At 35.1% G+C, this 24594-nt stretch overlaps 4 protein-coding genes and 1 long non-coding RNA gene across 6 annotated transcripts; 4 read left to right on the top strand and 1 right to left on the bottom strand.

Moving 5' to 3' along the window:
* The first annotated feature begins 1095 nt into the window (after window positions 1–1095).
* Window positions 1096–6449, top strand: LOC133701427 (transcription factor MYB3R-3-like). 2 transcript variants are annotated; one of them, XM_062125338.1, is made up of 9 exons: window positions 1096–1325; window positions 1826–1967; window positions 2253–2307; window positions 2678–2735; window positions 3081–3175; window positions 3287–3390; window positions 3957–4085; window positions 4463–5307; window positions 6001–6449. In XM_062125338.1, the coding sequence occupies exons 2-8, from the start codon at window positions 1861–1863 to the stop codon at window positions 5280–5282; spliced, it is 1368 nt and encodes a 455-aa protein (XP_061981322.1). In that variant the 5' UTR covers window positions 1096–1325; window positions 1826–1860; the 3' UTR covers window positions 5283–5307; window positions 6001–6449. The 2 variants fall into 2 exon arrangements, with proteins under 2 accessions (XP_061981322.1, XP_061981323.1); XM_062125339.1 differs by having other exon boundaries at window positions 5987–6449.
* A 2663-nt stretch (window positions 6450–9112) lies between these two features.
* On the top strand, window positions 9113–12435 carry LOC133700843 (bifunctional UDP-glucose 4-epimerase and UDP-xylose 4-epimerase 1). Its single transcript, XM_062124538.1, has 9 exons — window positions 9113–9471; window positions 9594–9643; window positions 9944–10079; window positions 10667–10768; window positions 10922–11149; window positions 11363–11444; window positions 11615–11697; window positions 11783–11874; window positions 12118–12435. The coding sequence occupies exons 1-9, from the start codon at window positions 9283–9285 to the stop codon at window positions 12206–12208; spliced, it is 1053 nt and encodes a 350-aa protein (XP_061980522.1). The 5' UTR covers window positions 9113–9282; the 3' UTR covers window positions 12209–12435.
* Window positions 12436–15664: 3229 nt separating this feature from the next.
* LOC133702052 (DEAD-box ATP-dependent RNA helicase 47, mitochondrial) lies at window positions 15665–18251 on the bottom strand. The gene is made up of 2 exons (XM_062126228.1): window positions 18071–18251; window positions 15665–17661 (listed from the first exon to the last, which is right to left on the bottom strand). The coding sequence occupies exon 2, from the start codon at window positions 17529–17531 to the stop codon at window positions 15840–15842; it is 1692 nt and encodes a 563-aa protein (XP_061982212.1). The 5' UTR covers window positions 17532–17661; window positions 18071–18251; the 3' UTR covers window positions 15665–15839.
* A 1413-nt stretch (window positions 18252–19664) lies between these two features.
* On the top strand, window positions 19665–21767 carry LOC133700328 (uncharacterized). The gene is made up of 3 exons (XR_009843380.1): window positions 19665–19916; window positions 20512–20583; window positions 21544–21767. It is a non-coding gene; the product is annotated as an uncharacterized LOC133700328 (long non-coding RNA).
* A 470-nt stretch (window positions 21768–22237) lies between these two features.
* LOC133701236 (pectinesterase 3-like) lies at window positions 22238–23202 on the top strand. The gene has a single exon (XM_062125078.1). It carries the CDS (start codon window positions 22364–22366, stop codon window positions 23084–23086), a length of 723 nt encoding a protein of 240 aa, XP_061981062.1. The 5' UTR covers window positions 22238–22363; the 3' UTR covers window positions 23087–23202.
* The last annotated feature ends 1392 nt before the right edge of the window (window positions 23203–24594 follow it).

Here is a 24594-nt window from a genome sequence, read left to right as displayed (position 1 = left end):
TTACTATGCACCTAACCCGGTGTCCATCACAATTCAGAAAGGAATCAAAACAACAGTGATTAAGAATTCAATTGTTACCTCTAGAAGCAGGTCTATCACTCGCTTGATTTGAGCTCCGGCGGGGGCTTTTCTAATACTATTGGTATGCTGAAGCCTCTCCGTGTCATTAGAAAATCTGGCAGCAGGAGCAGGAGTCCTGGCTAGCACTCGTTGATGGCGATGCAGCTACCGGAAAGGCTTTTTGAGTCACGTTGGGCCTTGATTTCGCTACACTTGTAAGCGTTGACTGGCACTTCTCTTGCTGCTGCCTCTTGAGCCTATCTTATTGTTCTTGCAGTGCCATCTATGCACAAGAAATTATCAGAATTTCTATAAATGACTATTACTATTATAATTTCTTTTCTTGTCATTGGGATTTGTATTGATTTTAATTAATTTTCTTTTTGTTCGAATCCTGTTAAATAGTCGATCGGAAAAGAGCCAACCGCAAACCCTGGGTTTTTTTTTTAATCAATTAGAACCGATCTTAAGGCTTAAAAAAATCGAGGATAATTTGTGGATTTAGAGGTAAGCGTGTTTTCGGATTGCAGTATTGGGGTGAGAGAGAGGAAGGCAGGGAGAGAACCTTCGTGTTTTGAAATCGGCATGATGAGATCAATAAAAAATTTACATTGACAACGTTTTTTATAAAATATTTTATAAAAGGAACCATCAAGATAAAAAAAAATACTTATAAAATATTTTACTAAAAATTTATAAAATAATTAAATTATCCCGAACACCCCATACTAATATTTTATAAAAAATTGTGTGTTTTACTGCACGAATTTCAGGTCACAAATATTGTATAAATTCAAGCCCACTTGATTAGGGATTATCCATTTGTGATCCACAGAGAGCAAAGAGTTTCAATTCCATACATCCATCACCTCTCTCATTTTACAGGCTCAAGCCCTACCGCTGCGAACTGGCTTCATGGATCTACAAATAAGAAAGTAAGCCCATAATAGATTCATAGGCCCATAATGAAATCAGTGACGGTCCAGTCATTAGCTTCCAACGGAAGCTGAGTAGCTGACGTTGACCATCCTCTCACTCACCTCATGAAACTTCCAACGTAAGCTAAAACCGTCTGTAACAAGAAAAAAAACCCCCTCACTTTCCCGCTTCTTCCTGCCCATTTATCAATCTCTCCACCTCCACATTTTCATTACCAACGTGTTTTGCAGAACCAAATTGAGGGTCAAGTGTGATCCTTGTACTTTGCATTTGCTTTACTTTCAGTCTTTTCTCGGTTTTTCATTTACAGAGTTTCACTCAAAGAAGTAAGTTCCTCACTTCCTTTTGCAAACCCTGGTAGTTATTTTATCAGTTCTTTCTCTATATTATATAATGTATTTCCTACTTTTTTTTGCGGTGCTATATGTGATTACCCATTTTGTTATGTTTGGTAACTGAGAAAATGTGGGAAAGTACTTTATTATAGATGAAAGATTTTTCTTTTGTGTAGGAAGATGAAGGGATTTATAAAATAGACTCCGATCACAGTTGTTTCTTATATTGTTTTAACTGCTTCTTGTTTTCTAGCTGGTTTTGTTGATTGGATTTTTGGTGAAGTGATGTCCTGTTTGGTTGCTGAGAAAATGTAGGAAAATTGTTAGAACTTTGCGCTTTAGATTCTCGCTTTTTTTAGATTCAAAGGCCTTATAAAACAATAGCATACGATTAATCTTTAGAAGATAACTTAAACAGGGTTTTTGTTTTCACATGATTTACCATCTTATTGTTTAGTAAAACAAGAAAATGGAATCTGGTTTTGTGATAGGTTGAAAGTCTGATTGCAATTGTGAAGCCGTTTCAATGGAGATCATGAGAGTCAAGACAGAGGAGGAATTGCTCAATGTGGATTCGGAAAACGAAGTTATAGATGCTTCACCTTGTTCGGTTTATTTTGGGGCTTCTCCAAGGTTTGTTTCTTTGCAAAGTTATGTTTCTGTGATTGCATTTTCATGCTACATAGAAAATTTTAAATTCCAAATTGACTGTGAAGAAATTCTGCGGTTTCTGTATTGTTCAATTTGAAAATCTTCTCTTCTTGTTCAGTTCTAGTTTTAGATTAAGGGCCTTGGCATAACTGTTTGTTACTTTGGAATCCTTAGATTGTAACCATGCAATACATACTTTTGATCACTTAATTTTCTCTATTCGGCATAGAATTAATGAATTAATTATTCGTTTTCCAATATCTGTAGGTGGACAACTGGTCCCACTAGATCATCAAGAAGGGGAGGATGGACGAAGGAAGAGGTCAGTCATTGTAAACTGTAGTTTGTCACTAATTCTGTGTTCTATGGTTTATGCATATACCTTCTCATGTAGAACCTGCCACAGATTGATGAACTTTAAAGAAAGAATAGAACATTATAAGAATAGTAGTTGTGGAGTCTGTATGACCTTTCTGCAACTAGTATATGCTGTTTGACGTTTTCTTCATTCAGATTCACTTTCATTAATTGCTTAGAAGTTGGCAATGAACTTAAGAAAGAGTTGAATGAACAAATAAAAGTAGTTCCATATTCAGCGACAGATTCTACCCTTAGATTCTTATTTGTGAGATGGAAGTTTTCATTAACTGAAGCTTTCCAACTTTTGTAACTAAAATGAGTTTGATGGACAGGATTGTCTTCTGGAAGAATCAGTCCGGAAGTTCAATGGGAGGCATTGGAAGAAAATAGGTGGGTGTCACCATTATATTTCTTGCTTTCTACTAATGCTTGCACATCATCTTAGGGTCAATCATGGACCATTTATCTTCTACCCACAAGATGTAATGTTTGAATGTTTTTGGTAAATGGTTCAAATATGGGTGGCGTCAATGGACTACAGAGAAAGACAGTCAGCAGTGATTAGTGAATAATGTTTGCTGTGAAGTTTCCTGATTACCACGTAGTACTTGCTGAAGAAAGCTATCCTTCTGAATTATTTATGTTCTCTTATGTGCCATTGTGTGAGTATATACATGTGCAGAACTTCAGTTGTATCCGAAGCAAATGAAATGATTACTTTTGTTTCTTGCACAGCTGAGTGTCTTCCTGGAAGGACAGTTTCTCAGTGCTTTTGCCGGTGGGACAGGGTTCTGAATCCTGCAATTGTCAAGGGAACTTGGACAAAGGAGGTGAAAATAAAATATTCTTGATAGTTTTGTTGCCCAGGGAAAAGCACCTGTGTTTTGTCTCTCTGAAATTATTGATATGGGATCATGGTCTTCTTTTTGTTTGAATTTCAGGAAGACGATTGCATCATGGAGTTAGTCGGAAAACATGGTTGTAGGAAATGGTCTGTTATCGCAAAGTCCTTACCAGGTCGAGTAGGAAAGCAATGCCGAGAAAGGTAAGTAATCCAAATGTTTAGTTGGCATTGGATTTCTGTCAGGTAACTGACAACCTTTTTGATTTGTTTCTTGTTATGTAGATTTCCCTCCATTTAGAGTTCATATGACAACCAAGAGGTGCTAGTCATTGCAGCAAAAGCCTAAGGAAGTGAAAAATTAACTATCTATATTCACACCACATGCAATAGAAGTTTGATGATGATCAGAGTAACCACTAATAAATACATAAGTAATTATTCTTGAAACAGGAACTCTCTTGTAATCGAGGCATGGTCATCTGTTCATTAAAACTGAAATCTTATCAAGTGAAAATGCTTGATTCTTGCTCCTACTTTTTTTCTGCGGTTTTTTAGTATTCTAGTATAATAGTAGTAATATTAGCCTGTTTACTTCGGTAAAAGATGAAAAAACATCCACTCAGCTCAGCACAAAAACAGGCCAAGCATTTTTACTTCACCTAAAAGTTTTAAATGGAGTGTATCAATGTTCATGATGTCCCTTTGAGGATGTTAAGTTCTTGCAGGTGGTTTAAGTTCTCAACAAAGCTAATAATTAGTTTTTGCAGGTGGTTTAACCATTTAAATCCAACTATAAATAGAGCCCCATGGACAAAAGAGGAGGAGATGACTCTGACTTACTACCGTGAAATATATGGAAATAAGTGGGCCAAGATAGCGAGGTTTCTACCTGGAAGGTATGCATGATAGATTAAAAGGGTGTTTGAGAAAGCGATAGATGTTGCTTTTCAAAGTGTTTTTCACTTGGAAATGCATCAAAATAATGTTTTTTATTTTATTTTTGAAAATTCATTTAACATCAACACAATCCAAAAACAAAACAAAAAAATTGAAGTAAAAAAAATTCAAAATTTTTGAAAAGCGTGATTGGATCACACTCCCAAACACCTCCTAATACTTTCACCACTGACACTAGAATTTAAAAAGAAATGAATTTAGTTGAAACCAAAAGATAAAATTCCAGCACTACTTTACCCTATCATTTCATCGTGATATGCATACATTTATTTGCCATCAAGTTTAAAAAATTCTTGTATCTTTTGGTAAATGACAGGAGTGATAATGCAATAAAAAATTACTGGAATTGTGTACTGAAGAAGAATTTGGATTCATATTCACTACATGGCTGTACAATGGATCTGTTCACAGTTAGTTCTCCCAATTCCTACAACTGCACCGCAGAACTAAACTGCTTGACGTTAAAAGAAAGTCAAAGTGTTGAGAAGGCAGCCTTTGTATATGAAAATATGGAGTTGAGGTGTAGTGCTGAGATGAATGCTTCTGGATCTGGAAAGGCCAATGGTATTGGCAAGAAGAATGAAGTTCACAAATTGCATATGCAAGCAGAGGAGAGAAGCCAGAATTGCTTGCATCATGAGTCACAACAGCTAAGCACTTTGGTTTGTAATTTGGATGCGGGTGAAGTTCCTAGCATGGATACTTGTGTCATGCATCCAATCAGTCCATTTTGTTGTTCCACACCAACAAAGTACGCACAAAGTATCTCTGTCAATAGTACCAGTCCAGAATCAATATTGAGGAATTCAGCTAGGACCTTTAAAAATACCCCTTCTATTATAAGGAAGAGGGCTCTCAGAGGTGCTGCTATTGCTAAGATTTCTGATGTCACCTGCACACCTTCATCGAAGTTTTCATGTCCAAATGACTTCCAAATTGCCGACAGCACAAACAGTCCAAATGAGAAGCAAGGGTTTCTCCGTTACTTCCAACCTGAAACTTCATTTGCCATCAAGTCTCTGAAAAGGCACTTTGACTATGCTTTTGATATGGAAAAGGAGGCAGATTTGGGTAAATGCGGCAAATCAGTTTCTCTTAGTGAACCTCTGCATCAGAATTTCTTGGAATCGCGATAGGGATACCTCAAGATAATTAAATTTGGTGAGTGAGTGCTACCGACTTTTTCTGCTCTGGACTTCTTGGGTTGAGTAATGAATCCACTCTTTTTTTCATCTATCAACTAAGCATGATGCATGATATATATCACATAATTGCACTTCTTTCCCTCGACTCCTACAATTAATCAGAGGATCTGTTGTCTTAAATAGACTATTTGCAGAAATTAGTATAATTTTTTAAAAAAATCTGCAGTTATTATTAAAAGCCCTGTTTGGCATTTTTACACATGATGGATGACGAATTCAGTTATTTTCTACTCCAATTTGTGCTACATCCAACATATATAACTAGGAAAACCATATTTCATAACACTTGAAATGAGGGAATTGATGCCATACTTTGAACAGGTTTTCCTTGATGTAATGGATTATTATTGAGTTGTTGTTGCCAGTTTCAGCATCATGAAACTTAAAACTTAAATAATTATGTTGATTCTGTGAATTATGACTATTATTGTCGAAAGATGTACTGTCACACAGGAAAGTGGGCTCTTGGAGAGACCTGTGTTCTTAGGTTGTTTGATGAGTCCTTCGTTTTGCTTGGTGTATCTGATTGAATTATTGATTCTGAGATTTCCTTTCGTTTCCTTGATATTGATTTAAATAGATAGTTTAACCTTTAATATCACCTTCCTTCTGATAGCTAGATCCAATTTCATTAGTCTTTCTATGTCAGGTCCGTTAATCTGATCGGCCACCAAATGATAGTCCATCTTGGAAAGCATCACAGAATAAGATGAGTTGTGGAAGGAGAGGCAGAATAGTGTAACCAATAGTGGGAGCACAATAAAGGGAAGAAGTGTCGCGGCCGCGAAGTATGTGGGGAATGCCAGCTCAAACTGTGGACCTGGAGTGTACAGTATGTTTTGATTTTCCCTCTCATGGTTGGGAGATGATGGCAATTTTCTTTTGCTTTGCCACATCTATCTCCCTTGTTGATCTAAAAGGCGCAAAACCATGTAGCTATAGGCTATATATAGTCTATAAGATTTCTGATGTAAAATCTAATATGGACAGGCTACTTTCTCATCATAGTGCGCACTAACTTGAAAGCTGGTTCACTTTGTAGTTAAAGTTGATTTTGCCAAAAAGGGGTTTGTATTGAAAATACATTTAACCCACAAATACTTTGAAAAAAACTCTTAAATACAGTCCAAACACAGCTTTTGCCCGTCTTTCCAATAAAAGCAGTTGTTGCCTTGTTGGTTTCAGCGTCGGCTTGGTTATGGTGGTTGATACAATTGATTGTCTTTTGCGTGATGCTTTGAGATATCATTTCAGGAGCTGCGAAAGGCATGTTCAGCTGATCGAACCTCCTGTCCCCACATGTGGGGCAGCATTTAAAGCCATGATCCCATGCAAGTGCAATCTGTATAGAAGGCACAAAACATGTAGCCCGAAGTCTTAACCACAACCCATGATTGTCAAGTCACTCGTTTCAATTTCTGGGAAGCTAAGGAGTGACTCTAAAGCATCCTTCCCATACCTAGAGCCCCATGAACAGCAAGCAAAACAATCCTTGACAAGTATGGCTATCAAACACTCTGCCTGCCTGAATTAACTGGGTCTCTCTTTTACTGTTTTACATTTGTGTGTCGTCCACACACGCCAAAAAGTCCTCCTTCCATTTCATCTTCGCATGGTGTAGTGTACTTTTGCTTATTAACATCATTTAAAAAAAAAAGCATTAGACAAATAACATAGATATTAAAAAATTTGAAAAATAATAATATGGTTTTATAAATGATATGACTAGAAATTATAATATTTAAAAATATCTTATAGAAACATGTTATTTCAAAAAAAATTAGCAATTTGGCTGACATGAGTTACAATAAAAATAGAGAAGAAAAAAAAAAGGATCGTGAAATCACACTAAATTTTAATTATAATATTATTGGTATCATTAGAAATATTTTAATAAAACAAATCAATAATATCAAAGAAAATTATCAACCGTAATCAGAGTGGATTACATTTTTTATTTAAAGATAAGTAGTTAATTATAATGAGGAAAGAAAAAGAAATTATACAAGTATACCAAAACTTTAAGTATAATACCATCAATATCATCTAAAATATCAATAGAATAAATCCAACAAAAATTTAAAAAAATTACTAACAATGACTATAATGGTTTACATGTGGCGCGGGCAATGATTATGAATGAAGTAAGATTGTTGTTACATGCAATGATATGATACCGGACACTACATATTATGATTGAGGAATATAAGCATGTCTGCAAGTGAGTGTCACAAATATAGGGGGCAATTACCCTTATTTTTATTTGGTTAGATAATTTTTTTAGTTTGAGTCAAAAAATTTTTTGAAAAATATAGTTATAATTATAAATTTTATAATTTTATAACACTTTATATCATCACTAGTAAAAAAAAAATTAAAAAAAAATCTTATTTTTTTATAGAATTGTCATTATATTTTATTTTATTTTATGACTAAATAACTTTTATATTAAATATTGCAATTTTATCCTTAAATTATTTTAAAAAAACCTTGCCTCCACCTCTTCTCCGGGGGTCAAAGCAATTTTCTTCCCAATTCAACAAGGAGGGAACCCGATTTTACAAGCACTGGTGCTAGAGAAAAAAGTTTGTGCAGGTTTAAGAGCTTCTTTAATTGCCATTGCCTCTCCTTGGAGGACTGATCCACTTGTCCGTTTAAGGCCTATTTCTCCAATCAGATGGCCTCCATGTGTGAAATTGGCAGAGAGTGTCGCACCAATACTAGGTCTTCCATGTGTGAAATTGAGAGCTCAGCAAGATAATGGGTAATCATCTCGGGCTTGACCTCAACCTCATTGAAGGTTTTGCCGTTGTAAACTCCGATGATGCTTCCAGTCATTTTAGGCACGATGATCAACGGGCTCTGACTTCCCACCAGCTGGGGCCTTCCTTTTCTGCTCCAAGCCACCACAAAACTTTCAAGGATGGAAATCAATTTGGGGGTTTTTTGTCTAGGAGAAAGAGGGTAATCATGCTTAAAGAGAGACAACTTTTAAGAGATTTGCGTCGTTTGTGTAATATTATATATACAAGGGTTGATTCATCTTAAAATGTTGTGTTTTCCGAATATGATTTGTAATTTCTTCACTAAGTTTTTTTAAATTATATTATTTTTATAAACAGTGATGATTTTAAGAAAAAACAGACCGTGAAAGGATAAAATGATATGATATTATCCATACAGTGATGATTTAAAGAAAAAACAGGATGTGGAAGGATAAAGTGATATGATATTATCCATATTACCTCTGAAATTCAAAATTCGTTCTTACCTGAAAAGAAGGGATGACCAAAAAGTAGCCATGACGTGTCAAGAAAAGAGAGGATAGAGGATACCTTTTGTTGAGAGTGTATCCACGCGCTACCATTAACGAGTGGTTTAAGATACTACTACATAATAAAAAGCGCGCCAAACCGTTCCGTGCTCATCCAGGAGACAACTATAAACAAAGTTTTGGTATTACCCGCTTCAAACAGAAACAAACCTATCTTCTCTCCTTCATTTTCTCAAAGATTAAATAAAATGCCATCAGTGATAAAAATTTAATATCAAAAGATTTGTTTTTTTTATCATCTCATCTCATGTTTGAGTCTTGATTGTTTATATGATAATTACTGAAAGTTTATATAATTATTAATTTTAGAACTTGTAAGATTAATCAAGGTATATTCAAACTGACTTGAACACCCACATTAAACTAAAATAAATAAATAAATAAAATCTCCTTTTCTTATAAATACCAAAGTTACACACTCTCCCTTTTCTGTTTAAACTCCTCTTTTTAATTGCTTTCAATCTTTCTTCTCTCTCCTTTTCCTATAAATACCAAAGTTACACACTCTCCCTTTTCTGTTTAAACTCCTCTTTTTAATAGCTCTCAATCTCTCTCTCTCTCGGGGTATCTGGTTCTTGTCAAGTTTTGTTAGTAATAATGGCTGGACAAACAATTCTTGTGACTGGTGGGGCTGGGTTTATTGGCACTCACACAGTAGTACAGCTCCTAAAGGAAGGTTTTAAGGTTTCAATCATTGACAATCTTGATAATTCTGTCACTGAAGCTGTTGATCGTGTTAAGGAAGTGGTGGGTCCTCAGCTTTCTAAGAATCTTGAATTCAATCTGGTAAAGCTCACACCTTTTCTTTCTATTTATGAGTAATAATACTCCTTTTCTGTTGGATGGAGAAAATAGAATCTGGGGAATTTAATTTTTAATTTTTATTCTATTTTGGTGTGTTTTTGCAGGGTGATCTTAGAAACAAGGATGATTTGGAGAAGTTGTTTTCAAGAACTAAGTGAATTTCTGATACCCTTTTGCTCTTTTGATGATTTTCAAATTGCCCAATAATTTTACTTTGCTGGATTGGTAAATCTTGAATCTGAATACTTAATTGGTGGTTGGGTTTCATTTCTAAATTAGACAGGGTTCTATTTGTGACTAGGTTTTAATGGTGGAATGTTAATCAACATTTTTGGAGTGTTACATGATAAATCATTTCTTAGATTATTATTAAATAAAGATCACTTGGCAACTGTCGAACTAGATCATGCCTTTTCATAAATGGAGATGGCTTATATATTTGCAAATGTGACAGGTTCGATGCTGTGATCCATTTTGCTGGTCTCAAGGCAGTTGGGGAGAGTGTTGCTAATCCACGTAGATATTTTGACAATAATCTGGTTGGCACCATCAATCTCTATGAAGTTATGGCAAAATACAACTGCAAGAAGGTATATCATTGTATAAGTTTGTTTAACTATTTTTATTTGGTAGTTTCTCTGTGTGGAGCCTGCCACTCCTTTACATGGAAACCAACTGCAATGCCAGAAGAATTTTGATATTAACCAAAACCAATATGGAAGCTACTGTTGCTGATTGAATTTCAATGGATCAATGGCATAGTGGGACTGCTTTATGTACTTTTTTTTATTTATTGCATAATATCTCTGAGAGAGAGCATTTTTACATATTACAATGATTTCGTAAAGGATTGCATCTGGTGATATTACTATTGGCTTATCTGCACAATAATCGGTGGTCGAGAATCTAAGAGTTTTTGACAAACTTATTTTCCCTTTTTTCTTTTCGTTCTTCATTTAGTTTTATCTAAGCTTGATTCTACCACTTTTTTCATCTTAAATAGAGGTACTTTTACCTTTATTTAGCCTTAAATGTCATACATCAATTTAAGAAACATTTTATGATTGTAAAGGAGCTGTAACTTTCATTTGTTGTTGACTGGTTAGAAGACTCATGCTTTTTCATCACTGGAACAACGATTTTGATTTTTGTTTTAAACTTTTTGTTTTGTTTGTAGATGGTTTTCTCATCATCAGCAACTGTTTATGGCCAACCTGAAAAAATTCCTTGTGTTGAGGACTTCAACCTTATGGCAATGAATCCTTATGGACGTACCAAGGTACAAATCTATTTTTTCCTGGAAACTTGCTTTTTTCTTAGAAGTTCATATTTGAAGTTGGATTAACCTGGTGGAGTTGGAGTGGCCATCTTTATATAAAAATGATCCTGTTTCCTTGCCAATTACTAACATTTTTTGTATTTTCCTCTCTAGCTTTTCCTTGAAGAAATTGCTCGAGATATTCAAAAGGCAGAACCAGAATGGAGTATCATTTTACTTAGGTACTTCAACCCCGTGGGAGCTCATGAGAGTGGTAAACTTGGTGAAGATCCCAAGGGTATCCCAAACAATCTCATGCCCTACATACAACAAGTAGCTGTTGGTAGACTTCCTGAGCTTAATGTATATGGTCATGACTATCCCACAAAGGATGGTAGTGCGGTATGTAGTTCTACATAAGATATTCTCTTTGTTGCAAAATTATAGAAACATTTCCTGTTGGAATCCTAATGGCTGTCTAAGATATATTTGGCATTTCTGTTTGACAAATTGACATGGATGATATGTTCCACGTGAATTTAGAGCAGACCAAATGATTTTCTCAACCACCATATGTTTAGTTTTCATCAACTATTAAGTTTTTTGGATTAACAGGTCAGGGACTATATCCATGTTATGGACTTGGCAGATGGTCATGTTGCTGCTCTTCAGAAAATTTTCACAACAAAGGATATTGGTAATCATTTTTTATTACACAGATTTAAATGTCAACCGAAGTGCAGCCACCTGCATCTGGTTTCAGTTCTAATTTAATTCGTTTCAAAAATTCGCATCACTGCATGCTTAAATGCAGTTTAGTTTTTATCATTAGAAAGCTACATTTATTAAGCAATTTGCTTGTGTTAGGTTGTATTGCGTACAACCTGGGGACTGGATGTGGAACATCTGTGCTTGAAATGGTCACTGCATTTGAAAAAGCTTCTGGCAAGGTGACTGTCCCTTCTCTTCACTTGTCATCTCTTCTCTCAAAAAATGAAGCTAGTCAAAAAGTATTTACTATGATTTTGTTTTCAGAAAATCCCCGTCAAGTTATGTCCACGAAGGCCTGGAGATGCCACAGCGGTATATGCTTCTACAGAGAAAGCTGAGAGAGAACTTGGCTGGAAGTATGTTCTCAACCCACTATTTTCCTGATATTTTGGCATATTACAAGGATCTTCTCTTTCAATTTGTGATGATGCTTCCGTGACACATATCCTCCCTTGCATGCCTAATCATGTCACGCGTAATAAATTTTCCATTGCTGTTTGGCCATCTTGTTGAAATTTCACAAGTTAATTGTAGCATCAGTTCCAGTTCGATCTGTTGGCCTAATGAGTTTATGTTAACCGTTGTGATTGAATTTTCAGGGCAAAATACGGTGTCGAGGAGATGTGCAGAGACCAATGGAAATGGGCAAGCAATAATCCATGGGGTTACCAGTCAAAGCCTGAAAAATAACAAGCTATTTCGTCCAGATCTACAGAACAATCCCCGACTCATAGGCCAAATAACCACAGAAAAATATTCTCATGACCTTGATCTGATAGGCATTCCCCCTTTACGTCTATTATGTTTTCCCTCATTATTTGGGTTGTTGGTCTATTTGCCATACACCCGTACAACACTCCGTATAAACAAGCCACTCAATTTCCCACCATTGAATAATATTCTCAATCTCATAAAAATTAATGTTGTGTTGATATTTGATAATGCTTACGAGTTACAAGTCTAGATTTATGATTCGAGTTGAAGAAGAAAGATGGGCTCTGCTGCTGGTTCATTATTTATTTGTTTGTTTGTTTTCTTTTGCTTGCTTTGATTATGCAAGCATTCCTATCTAGAAACATGAATCTCTCTCCCATCTAAACTTGGCTGTCAACGCCAAAATATAATCAAGAGGAAGTCGCGCAGAATATAATCTGTCACAGTTCTCTCTCATGTCATTTTGGCTAGAACTAGAATTGCAGGGACACCTTTCATTTTTTTCATTTTTCATTTTTTCATTTTCTTAATGTTTTATTATTGTTTCTTGCGACGAGTGTGGGATTCTTTGTTGCAAAGATCACAGTTGACCGAGCAAGAGTTGACTTGTGCATTTCGTTTTCCTCTCAAATCACTAACGTACAAGAATTACCCACTATACATACAGGTCACTGATTTCGTTTCCATGCTTACATTTCTCAACACAATTGAACTTCCCTGGGATCAAATAGAAATAATGGTCAACCCTAATGTTTGTTTTTTTTTCAACTTTGCCATTAACACCAAGACCCTCTTCCCTGAAACTCCATGGATAGTAATAACAAAACACCCTGAAGAGGCACGGTATTATAAAAACCAAGCTTAAAAATAAAGTTGATTTTTTAGAGGGCCCTCCAAAATATTCAGTGGAAGCTGGTTTGAGGAACCATTTCTTTGAAAGGAGCAATTGAATGAAGAAGGCACTTGTCTTTTCCTTTGTCTCTGCTCTTTCACTAGCTGCATGGCTGCATCATCCAAGAAGAATATTCAACATCCTTTTAACTTCGTTGACTACTCAGAATTGCTTAGATTATTGTAGCCATAGACCAAAACGTTCTCAAATTTTAGTTTTCTTATAAAAAAAAACAACAAAGGTGATTTTCCTTTAACCATATATAAAATTCACTCCTATGGCCTTTTCGGAAGAAAAAAAAACTGATTGTCTTTTACCATAGATAACTTTTATTTTTTCAACTTCAATCATTATAGATTTATTTGGAGATATTTTTATCTATTTAATATATTAATGAACAATAAAAAAATCAAAATACCCTTGTAATAAAAAGGAAAAAACTAACAAGGGCAATGGTGTATTTATCTTTTTATTTTTTAATATAAATAAGATTACAAATATAACTTTAGGGTCAAAAACTTTAAGTCATTGAATTAGGGGTATTAGCGTCTTTTTATTTTAGTTTTTTTTGTAATTATTGATTTGATTGAGGCTAATATAGGTAATTTAACGTTTAATTAATAATTTTAAAATGAAAAATTTATGGGCCCATGTCAAACACGTGCCAATAAGTGGGAGCCATTGCGCTTCCCGATAGTAGAAAATAAGTTTTTGCCTTATTATTTGGTTCATTAACATGTCTTCTTTCTTTATAGGTGGGCTTATATAATTTAAAAGTGGTTGGTTTGTTGTCGGTGACTCTTTCTTCCCCCCTTAATTTCTTTTTCTTAGTGGTAGTGGTAGTGATAGTGATAGTAATAATATGGTGGTGGTAGTGAAATTAATAATAATAATAATAATAATAATACCGATAATAATGATAATTATGTGATAGTAATAATAGTGATAATTTATCATTTAGCGTTGGATTTGCTTAGGATTAAGTTTTATTATTTTTCAATTTATGGTGTTTTTGGTCTAATAACTCAGGTTATGAGCTTGAAAAGCTGATGTGACCCAACATCCTCTTTTATTGTTTGCCTTTTTTTTTAATTTGTCATTCTATAATATTTTTTAAAAATAAAAAAAGTTGTGCTTTTTTTTAAAAAAAATTCTACTAAGTTAACTCAATCTCATAACCTAAACCATGAGTTTTGCAAATTAACATAAATTGACTCACCACTTATCACCCAGCTTTCATATTTATCATGTTACCTTGAAGTTACTTCATCTTGATTTTTTTGTCAATTTTTTGTTCAATTACATACTTTCAATTTTTTTTTCCTTAGGTTTTCATGGTCTTTTTTTATTTTATTTTGTTATTTTACTATTGTTGCAAAAAAAAATTACCATTTAATTAAAATAAAATCACTTTATTAAGTCCGGTCAGGGCTATAATTTGAATTATTTTGAATTGCTTATTTTTGTGATGCTTGGAATGATTGAATATTGTTTTTTCACAAAGAAAAATACAAACTCACAATTTAGCACTGTCCCATATATAAGTTTTCACTAATAAAGAGCACTAAGAAATTATAGTGCTTCACAAATCAGAAGCAACAAATAAATCCATTCATACCTATAGTATTTTGTTATCATATTACGAATTATTTGTCCACAATCATCTGAGTGAGTACTCTGTTTCCTTGGTAGGTACTGCTTTATTGAATCTGTTTCACTGTTCGTTTACTCTGCATTCCAACTCTTCAAGGGTGTCTGTGACATTGCACACAGAGGCATCGTCATCTCAGACATGTTCCCAAATTACAAGAGCTTCATCCTTGATCAAGTGCTGTTTCAAAGAAGCTTTAAAAAAAAAAACTGTAAACCCTTTCTCAATGTCTTTTACCCGTTGCAATCTGTAAAATACAATCCCTTGATGGCCAAGTTTTTTGCTGGTTATCTTCTGATTTCTTCTAGATCGGTAGCCATATTTGCCGTCCAACAGATTGATAAAAATGCATCTATCTAGAAGGCGGTCATCATTTCCATAACCATGTCGTTTGCGACTTTCCTTGGCATTGCGACCTGCACCAAGTTATCAGGCTACAAGCTATGCAAGAGAATCATCTGAAGACAAATCACGTGGCTACTTAAAATCCTAGCGCTCTTCTTTAACCACACCAAAGCATCTCCGATTAATAGCATGTAAAAGGAAAAAAAAATCCCCTTCTATGGGCATGTCTGGTGTAATATCACACACTGCTATTTCTTCAATCATACGAAATATGATCATTTTCCCTATTTTGTATCCAGGTTAAACATGATTGAATGCTAGCTTTTCACCGCATCATCTCTGAGTTGGCAAATTATGTCACAGAGCTTGCAGCATCATTTATTCTCACTCAAGCAACCATGTTATTCAACTTCAAAAAAGTAGACCACAGAACCTTTGTAGGTTGTTAAAACTGGATTACTGCCCATTAAACAAGTTGATTTTTAGCTGTTTTGTATGGCAGTCATAATCGCAGAGTCGTGATAAAAATTGAATTGCAATATACTTTAAGCTCTAAAAATTGAATTGCATATCTCACAATAAACTTCAAATTCAACGTCATCTAGCTGCAACAAGCTGCTTAAGAAAACAGTTGGGATTGAAAACAGTAGGGATATCTCATTATCCGTCATCTTGATGGAAATAAGCAGAACCACAAGATATAATGAGAAAGATGCCCATCACCTTAAAGCCTCCGCATGTTTCTCCTCTTTTTCAGTAACAATAAGCTTGCCCTCTGTAAAATCGCAAGCAGGAATAGGGACCCCAAGCTGCTTCTGCAGTTTCTTCACAACAAACACTTCTCGCTCCTCGCAAATTGTCACCACAGTACCCTTCCTCCCAAGCCGGCCAGTCCTTCCAGCTCGATGTGCATAATGAATCGAGTCTGTAGGCAAGTCAAGGTTGACAACAAGATCACATTCCGGAACATCCAAGCCTCTTGCTGCAAGTTCATTCGTTACGAGAATTCTCACCTCTCCACTTTTAAATTTCTTTAGAATTGTTGACCTACCAAGCTTGCCAAGATCCCCATGGAGCTCTGCAGCTTTCATCCCACGAGCCTCTAGTTTGAAGACAGCATCTTTTAGTTGCCTTGTATGGTTCATAAAGGCTATCACAGACTGTGCATTTAGTGCATGAACACATCTTCTCAAAGTATCAACCTTATGCTGCAACCTTGTGACGCAATAATAGTGTTTCAATGCTGGAGGAAGGCTCTGCACCGTTGCCTGATGCTGCAAATTCGAGTCTGAGTTTGAACTAGAAGTAGGCCTGGACAGGTTAACAGTTCCAGGAGCGAGAGATTCAAGTGGAATGACACTCTTTGCTTGGACAAGAAGTGGGTCACATGCCCAGCTCCTAGCAGCCCTTACGACAGAAAATGGCACTGTTGCAGATACCATGATAGTCCGACGATCAGCCCATCTCACTAGCGAATCTTTTTGTCCCTGAGGGTCTGCCCCTGATCTCCTCCCTACATGTTCTAATATTCGGTGGATGTCCTGCCGGAAGTTAAATGAAAGAAGCTCGTCAACTTCATCTAAGACCAAAAAACGACAACCATGGGTATGAAGTTTACCAGCTGCACTAATTTCTGCAATCCTGCCAGGGGTACCCACAACAATTAATGGCTTGTTTTTCTTTAAAGCTTCTTCCTGTCTTGACCGGTTTGCACCTCCTACAAGTTGTTGAACCACTCTCTTGTTTTCAGGTCCTAACAGTTTCTCAACCTCTCTCACTATTTGCATAGCTAGCTCTCTAGATGGAGCCACAATAACTGCTTCTATCTCTGTTTTCTTCCCAGTTTCTTTATCAGCAATAGAATAATTATTCTTCAGCGGCCCAACTTCAGACAGTATGGGAAGTACATATGCAAGCGTTTTTCCAGACCCAGTATACGACTGAATGACAGCATCATGATTCTTGAGAATAGTCGGGATTGCTGCAGACTGAACATCAGTTGGAACATTAAACCCTTCCCTCTCTAATCTTTCTATCAACGGAGGTGGAAGGCCAAGCTCAGAAAATGACTTTGCAGCAAATGGGGCGGACTCTATTTCGAGTGTTTTTTTCACTCTAACAGCTCTACTCTTGTTGCTTGTAGCCACCTTCTCTCTACTTTTCGGTGCTTCAATCGGGTAATTCACTTTCACATTCTCCAGTTTATTTCTTTTGTTTTTGGCAGTTGTCTCAAACTCGGTATTAAACCCAAGATTTGCAAGAGTTAGAGGTGCATTTTTGTCCCGGTCAACACGACTAAAAAACCGCACACTGCGTTGACACAAAGCTGAGCTAGAACCACGTGATAGTTTCTTCAAGTGTATTGTCTCTCCAACAAGAAAGAGCAACCGCGGTGATACTAATGATGGCATCTTTGCTAGAACTGAACCAAGCAGAAATTAATATCTGAACAATCTATAACGACTCACGCAGGTGACATCTTAAACTAATACTGTCACGGCCTTCGAAGAAAAGAAAAACAGAGAAGCCTTTTCCTTCAAGCTGCATTTTAAGTACACAGTAACAGAATCAAGTCAGCATGGAGGAAACAAATTGACCTTCAAATAAGTCCTGAAAAAGATTTCTCTGAATGGATAATGTATGTCTACCGTTTTAGTTTTGGTTTCTTAGTAGTTTTAAAAGTCATATTGGTTTAAGCATTTTATCGAACAGTGTATGAGCGTGAAAAATGAATGAAAATACACCATCAACAGAACGACTGGAGTGGTAGAGGAAGTGAAAAAACAAGAGTAAAAAGCATCAAGACAGTGTTCGGTTAGTGATAATTCAAAGATTAACATATTCAAGCTTTCTATGAAGGAAAAGATAAGCCATTCAACAAAGAAAGAAACATGAACTAGGAAAGGGGGCAGCAATGCTACAAAGGAAAATAAAAGCCATGAACTCCGACCTCATATTCGTTTGATGATAATCTGGCGCATGCTTCGAATAGGAAAAGGAAAAACTTGTACTGCTACTTTGTATGTAGAGAGAGTAAATTGTTCCTATGATACTTCGGGAGTGTTTGAACTTCGAAGACTGGCTAGTTGTGGGTTTGCAGACGTAACAGCAGCACTCAAGTGGGAAACCCCGATTAGGTGGCTTGTTGCTATTCGACATGTGGTCCGAAATAAATTATCTACTAGCGACGTGTCGTCCTGTTGCATTACGCAATTGCTAAAAACTAAGATATCGGAAATTACTAATAGCCTGCTTGTGTGGTACTTATATTTTAGAAAGATATTAAAATAATATTTTTTTATTTTTTTAAATTTATTTTTAATATTAAAATATTAAAATAATTTAAAATCATTGAAAAAATTAATTTTTTTAAAAAATACTTTTAAAATATAAAAACAAACATAACCTCAAAGTTTTCGTTGAGCTACAAGCTGGTTCAGCTCTCAAGTTCACAACCCAGAGGCAATTCAACATGATTTTAGCTGTCTTTTATCCAAGATGTAAACGAACAACATGCATTTTAAGCGATTTTTAAAACTAAGGTATGATGTGAGAAATTTAGAAGAGAAACGTTAAAGGAGTAAAATTCAAGGATGAAGTATTAAGGGTGTAAAAAATATTTAAAATAGTGAAATTCTAAGGTTATTTTGTAGAATTTGTAAAGATTATGGATAGAAATGGATCCCAATATAAATAAAATCAATTTTAAATTAAGAAAAAAAAAAGAGTATATGTCTGTGGTCTGAAATGGGGAGTGAAAGTAAATAAAGAATAATTTAGAATTCAATTAAAAAAAAAAGGTAAACGCAAAAAAAAAATCATAATTTTTCTCCCTCGATAGATTTATTTTAGAAAGAACTAATCTATAGTAAAAAAGAATAAATTTCAATCAATTTAAAGATGATTGAGGTAGAGAACAAATCTGGAAATCGTTTCAAAATCTTTCTCCCGTTGAACTATAAACTTAAGGATTTTGCAGCAAATGATAAACCCATAAGTTCTCAAGATCAATAACGGAGCTTTGCCAGATCCATAAAGAACCCATTGTCCAATTTCAGTATTTTTATTGTTGACCATGTTTTGTCAGGTTGACCCACCAGGTTATATTAGGTTTTTTTTTTAACCTAACCTGGTTTCAGTTCCGGGTCAGGCGAGTCTCGAGTTGACCCGCTGAGCCGGGCTAGGTTTTAAAATTATAGTTCATGCGAGTTTGTGTATATCTCGATTAATCTTACAGGTCCTGAAATTAACAACCATATAAATTTTTAATAACTATTATATTAGCAATCACAGGTTCGTACACGAGAATAGCAAATTCAGGTTATTAGTTTTCTTCCTCTGAATATGACCATCCTCGTTGAAAACTTTATTTTTTTATTGTATTAGGAACAATTATTCCTAATATACCATTTATTCTTACAATAAAAACAAATCAAATTCCTATATCATGACTATAATCTCAAACAACCGCCACCTCGTTTCCTTAATCAAACTCTAGTTATAAGTTATCTATATGGTTACTTCTAGAATTGTCACTTGTGTGATGTTTTGAAATAAGATGAGTAGGTAAAAGGCAATAAAGCCCTTGAAGGCTAAAAATGAGTATAAATGAATAAGGGGTATTGTAGTAATTGAATAAAGAGTTGATAAATATAAATAGAAAAGAAAATAGGAGAAGAGAGCTGTGTTTTAAGAGTGAAAACTGACGGGAGAAGAGAAGAAAAGGGGAGGAAGAAGAAGAGAAAAGAGGGAAAGATAAGGAAAGGAGAAGAGAATTGAAGGAAATAAGTTTAAAGGTAAGATTATGTATAAATGTGTGTTCTTTAAGCCTTAATTTCTGTTTTGATAAATGTTAGGGTTTTGAATATTGTGTTTTGAGTTTGATTGATGAATTAATTGGAAGGTTATGGGTTGATTGTTGTGGGTAATTGGTTAATTAGTTGATTGTGAGAGATTGGAGGTAAAGATGATGATTTTGAGTTATGATTTTATTTGAATGGTGAAATTGTGTTAGAAATCAGGTGATGACAGTAGGTAATCTGTGAAATTCTGGGTTTGAGGTTGAAGATGACAAAAATTCAATTTGGTCCCTCAATTTGACAAATTACGATTTGACCCCTAAAATTTTGATAAAATCACAGTTTGGCTCTTGGGGCATAATTCGAGATTCTGTACAAAGATAAGGATGAATTATGGATAAAATTCAGTATAGTTATGTATTTTCCAGATTGGTCCAATTTTGGTAAAATTACGTTTTGGTCCCTGTTTTGGAAAATTGTCATTTTAGTCCCTAAACCTAGGAGACTAAACCTGGTTTTCATTTATGCATTGGAATCTTTTATTTGTGTTGCTTTGAGTTGCTTTTAAGTGTATTTCATATATTTATTGTAGGTTCTCCTAACAATCCTCATTAGGATTTCGGGTCTTTTCGTCTGACATTCCTTTTAGTTCTATATTTTCCGGGTGAGTGGGATAATCTTTAATATGCATATATGATAAGTAAATATGTATTCTGATTATACAATGAGTACAACTCGTTAATTTCTTGAATAATTATATATGTTGCTTATTTTCCGAGTACTCATTTATTCTTGAATTTGCACTCGCAATCTGTCAAAGTAAATTCTATTTGATATGATATACGTTTCTTGGATGATTATGTTAATATCTAATATGCCTTGATATGGGACTTGTCAGTAACTCCATGCTAACGGAGAGTAGTTAGCCTATGTGCACATAGTATTATGTATACCTAGCTGGTGAGAGAGGCATCAGCCTGTGGTGACTGATCATCCCACAGTGGTCACCTTCGGGTGTCATCTGGTCACTTTTGAGTGTCATATGGTCACCTTCGGGTGTCATCTGATCTCTGACATGTAGTCCACTACGTTATGATAATATGTTTAGTATGTATATGTATATATGTATATGAGGATAAATTTCCACTACGTTATGATAATATGTTTAGTATGTATATGTATCTGTATATGTCTATGAGGATAAATTTCCACTACCTTATGATAATATGTTTAGTATGTATATGTATATGTATATGAAGATAAATTTCCACTACTTTATGATAATATGTTTAGTATGTATATGTATATATGTATATGAGAATAAATTTCCACTACGTTATGATAATATGTTTAGTATGTATATGTATCTGTATATGTCTATGAGGATAAATTTCCACTACCTTATGATAATATGTTTAGTATGTATATGTATATGTATATGAAGATAAATTTCCACTACTTTATGATAATATGTTTTAGTATGTATATGTATATGTATATGTATATGTATATGAAGATAAATAGTTTTGCAAACTATTAATATCTAAAATATCTAAAATGTATATTAAATATTATTCCCTCACTGAGTTGGTTGAACTCACACCTCATTTTAATATTATTTCAGGTTCTTAGTTTCTGATAGCAGGTGAACCTTGTTGAGTGTTCCTGCTTCTTCAGTTTTGGGTCAGTATGCCTTGCTTATCTTTCAAGGCTGTTTGATTCGATGTCTTAGGCGCTCCACTATTACCTTGTTTTAATTAAGTTTGGATTTTGACAATGTAATGAGTATTATGGATTATTATTTTTGTTTTAATTACTGATGAGGAGTTTTAAACTATCTTTTGGTTTCATCAGTTTTGAATAAAAATTATGAAATGCTGCGTATTTTTGAATAAATTGTTCTTTGATATGTCCGTTTTGAGGCTTAGCGCGGGAGGGATATCTTTCCGCCACCGCTCCTGCTTTGCCGGTCACGGACCCAGGATTCGGGTCGTGACAACTTGAGTGTCTCTTCATAATAAATTTATAAAATAAGAAAGAAATAAAATCCTTTAAAGTTATGATTTCTCTACTAAATACAAAAATTTCTTTAAAGTTTTGATATGATAGAGATAAAGAATATTGCAATAATAGGGTTTGATTCTCATTATCAATTTCAACACCAATAGATTAAAAAAATCCATAATTATTGAATTAAACTCATCAAAATAATATTTTATAAAAAAATATATAATTTATAATTTTTAAAAAAATTTATTATTTTTCGATCACAAACAGAGAAAGAACAGTCAGAGGAAAAGGATTAGTTAAGACTTGGTCGTAATCAGGGATCGTGTTGGACAACCACTTTAAAGTTTAACCATTTCCTTTCCCAGTCGTCGAAAGAACATCAAACCTCCAATCAATTTCCAAACCCAAAAACCTAGAGATCAGTTGAATTGGTTATGGAATCCCTTAACTTTTTCAAAGGCTATGGCAAAGTGAATCCGCTTGAAGATCAAAGCCCTCACCAGCAGGAAAGTACTGCATCAAAACGCCGAATCCTCATCATCAGCGTTTCATCCATCCTCTTTTTTACTCTAATCCTCGGTCTAGCCCTTGCAGCATTGATCCATGAGTCAAATACCGAGCCAGACGAATTCCCATATCTCTCTGCATCAAACTCAGCTGAATCAATCAAAACAGTCTGCGACATGACTCTGTATCCATCCTCCTGCTTCACCAGCATATCCTCTCTTAACATTTCCACAAAACCTGACCCAGAAGCCATCTTCAAGCTCTCTCTCAAAGTCTCCATTACAGAGCTCAAATGCCTCTCTTCTTTATTCACTAGTTCACATGATGTTAACTCTCAGGCTGCTATGAGAGATTGCGTGAGCCTGTTTGATAATTCCTTGGGTAAGCTCAACGATTCTTTGTTGGCAATGGAGGTTGGACCTGGAGAGAAGATGTTGACTTTGGAAAAGGTGAACGACATCCAGACATGGATCAGTGCTGTCATGACAGATCAAGAAACTTGCATAGACGGTTTGGAGGAGATGGAATCGGTGTTACCTGATGAGATCAAGGCCAAGGTGGAGAGGTCTAAGGATTTCTTGAGCATTAGCTTGGCTATCATTGCTAAGATGGGAGCCCTTCTTAAAAAATTTGATCTCGAAATGCATTGACTTTTTTTTTCTGTGTGGTAATTAAATTTCGCATTGAAATCATGTAATTGAAAGATGATATATATGCAAATAATAGCTTGGCTATCATTGCTAAGATGGAAGCCCTTCTTTAAAAATTTGATCTCAAAATGCTTTGGCTTTTTTTTTCCTGTGCGCTAATTAAATCTCGCATTGAAATCATGTAATCGAAAGATGATATGCAAATAATAGTAAAGATGTCAGTAACAATGGCAGCAAGCATCTTTATACACTCATAAAACAATTGATTACTCAAAATCTCTTACAAGAGAACTTCTATATTCAAGCTGCTCCGCAATTTTCTTTACGCGGGCATGTGCGCGCGCGCAGCGCGGAGGGAGACCTTCAACACATTGAAGTCATCTTCCATCACTGTGATATCCGCATCAGAAAATGCATGAGAAGAACATCCATCCAGCAATAGCCATGTATAACATTCCTGAAAGATGGACATTCATTTAAGTTGCTAAGAAAGGTAAATCAACATGTTGTTATGAATGGAGACAAATTAGGCTTATAACCAGTGCAGATCAAGCCGGAAAGGAATGAATAATTTTCAGGGAAGAGATTTGAGGGTTTGTACACCAAATTAAAGAGAGAGAATCATGGCATGCGCTTCTCCATTTCACTATAAATAGAGGGGTTTGTAAGAGCAATAGACATGTACAACAAAAAACATTGAGTGATAGAAAGAAGTGGGGTGAAAGTTACAGTGTGTTTGTGAGTTGAGTTGAGAGAGTCTCTTCCTCCATTGGTGTAATTTTTAGTTGCATGAGACAGCCTCTTTTCTCCATTGGTGTAAGTTTTAGTTTTCTCCCCTATGAGTAAAATCAGCAGTCCTGTGAATATAGTCAATTTGCCAAACCAAGTTAAATTGCGTGTTCTTAACTCTAGGCATTGGTCACAGGTCCAATTCCAAACAACTTGTATCAGAGCCTAAGAAGGTGGTTTTTCATCTTTTCCCAGAAATTAAACATGTTTTTGAATATACCACTAGCTGTGAAGAAGAGACCAAGTACGAACACAATGATGAAAATCATGTGCGAAAAAAAATTGGAGCGAGCCACAAGCTCTATCATGCGCCACTTATTATCATGAGCTTTGTCTTCTTCACCTGGTAACCCAGACCTTGACCTGATATCGATCCAGATCAACAACGCATCAATAAAGTGGTCCAGCCCACCCGTGCCACATCATTTGCCCATCATCAGACATGGTGGTCGTTGGTCCCCGTCATATTCCATGTCATCTCGGCTTTCTTATATTGAATGGATTGCAGAGAATATAAAATAAAAACTGAATGTGATTTGATGAAAAATTATAAAAGAACATATGTTTTAGAGGAAGATAAAATAAAAGCAAAGACATGACAAAGAAAAAGTAGAACCAGACAAGATTGTCATTATAAAAGAAATTTAATTGAAATAACAACAAGACGAAGAAAGAGAATGAACAGAGAGAATAATTATATTAATAAATATGGCAAGCAT

This window comes from Populus nigra, chromosome 8 (assembly GCF_951802175.1).
Source record: "Populus nigra chromosome 8, ddPopNigr1.1, whole genome shotgun sequence".
Taxonomy (NCBI): domain Eukaryota; kingdom Viridiplantae; phylum Streptophyta; class Magnoliopsida; order Malpighiales; family Salicaceae; genus Populus; species Populus nigra.
This window is presented reverse-complemented; position numbering and strand designations above follow the sequence as displayed.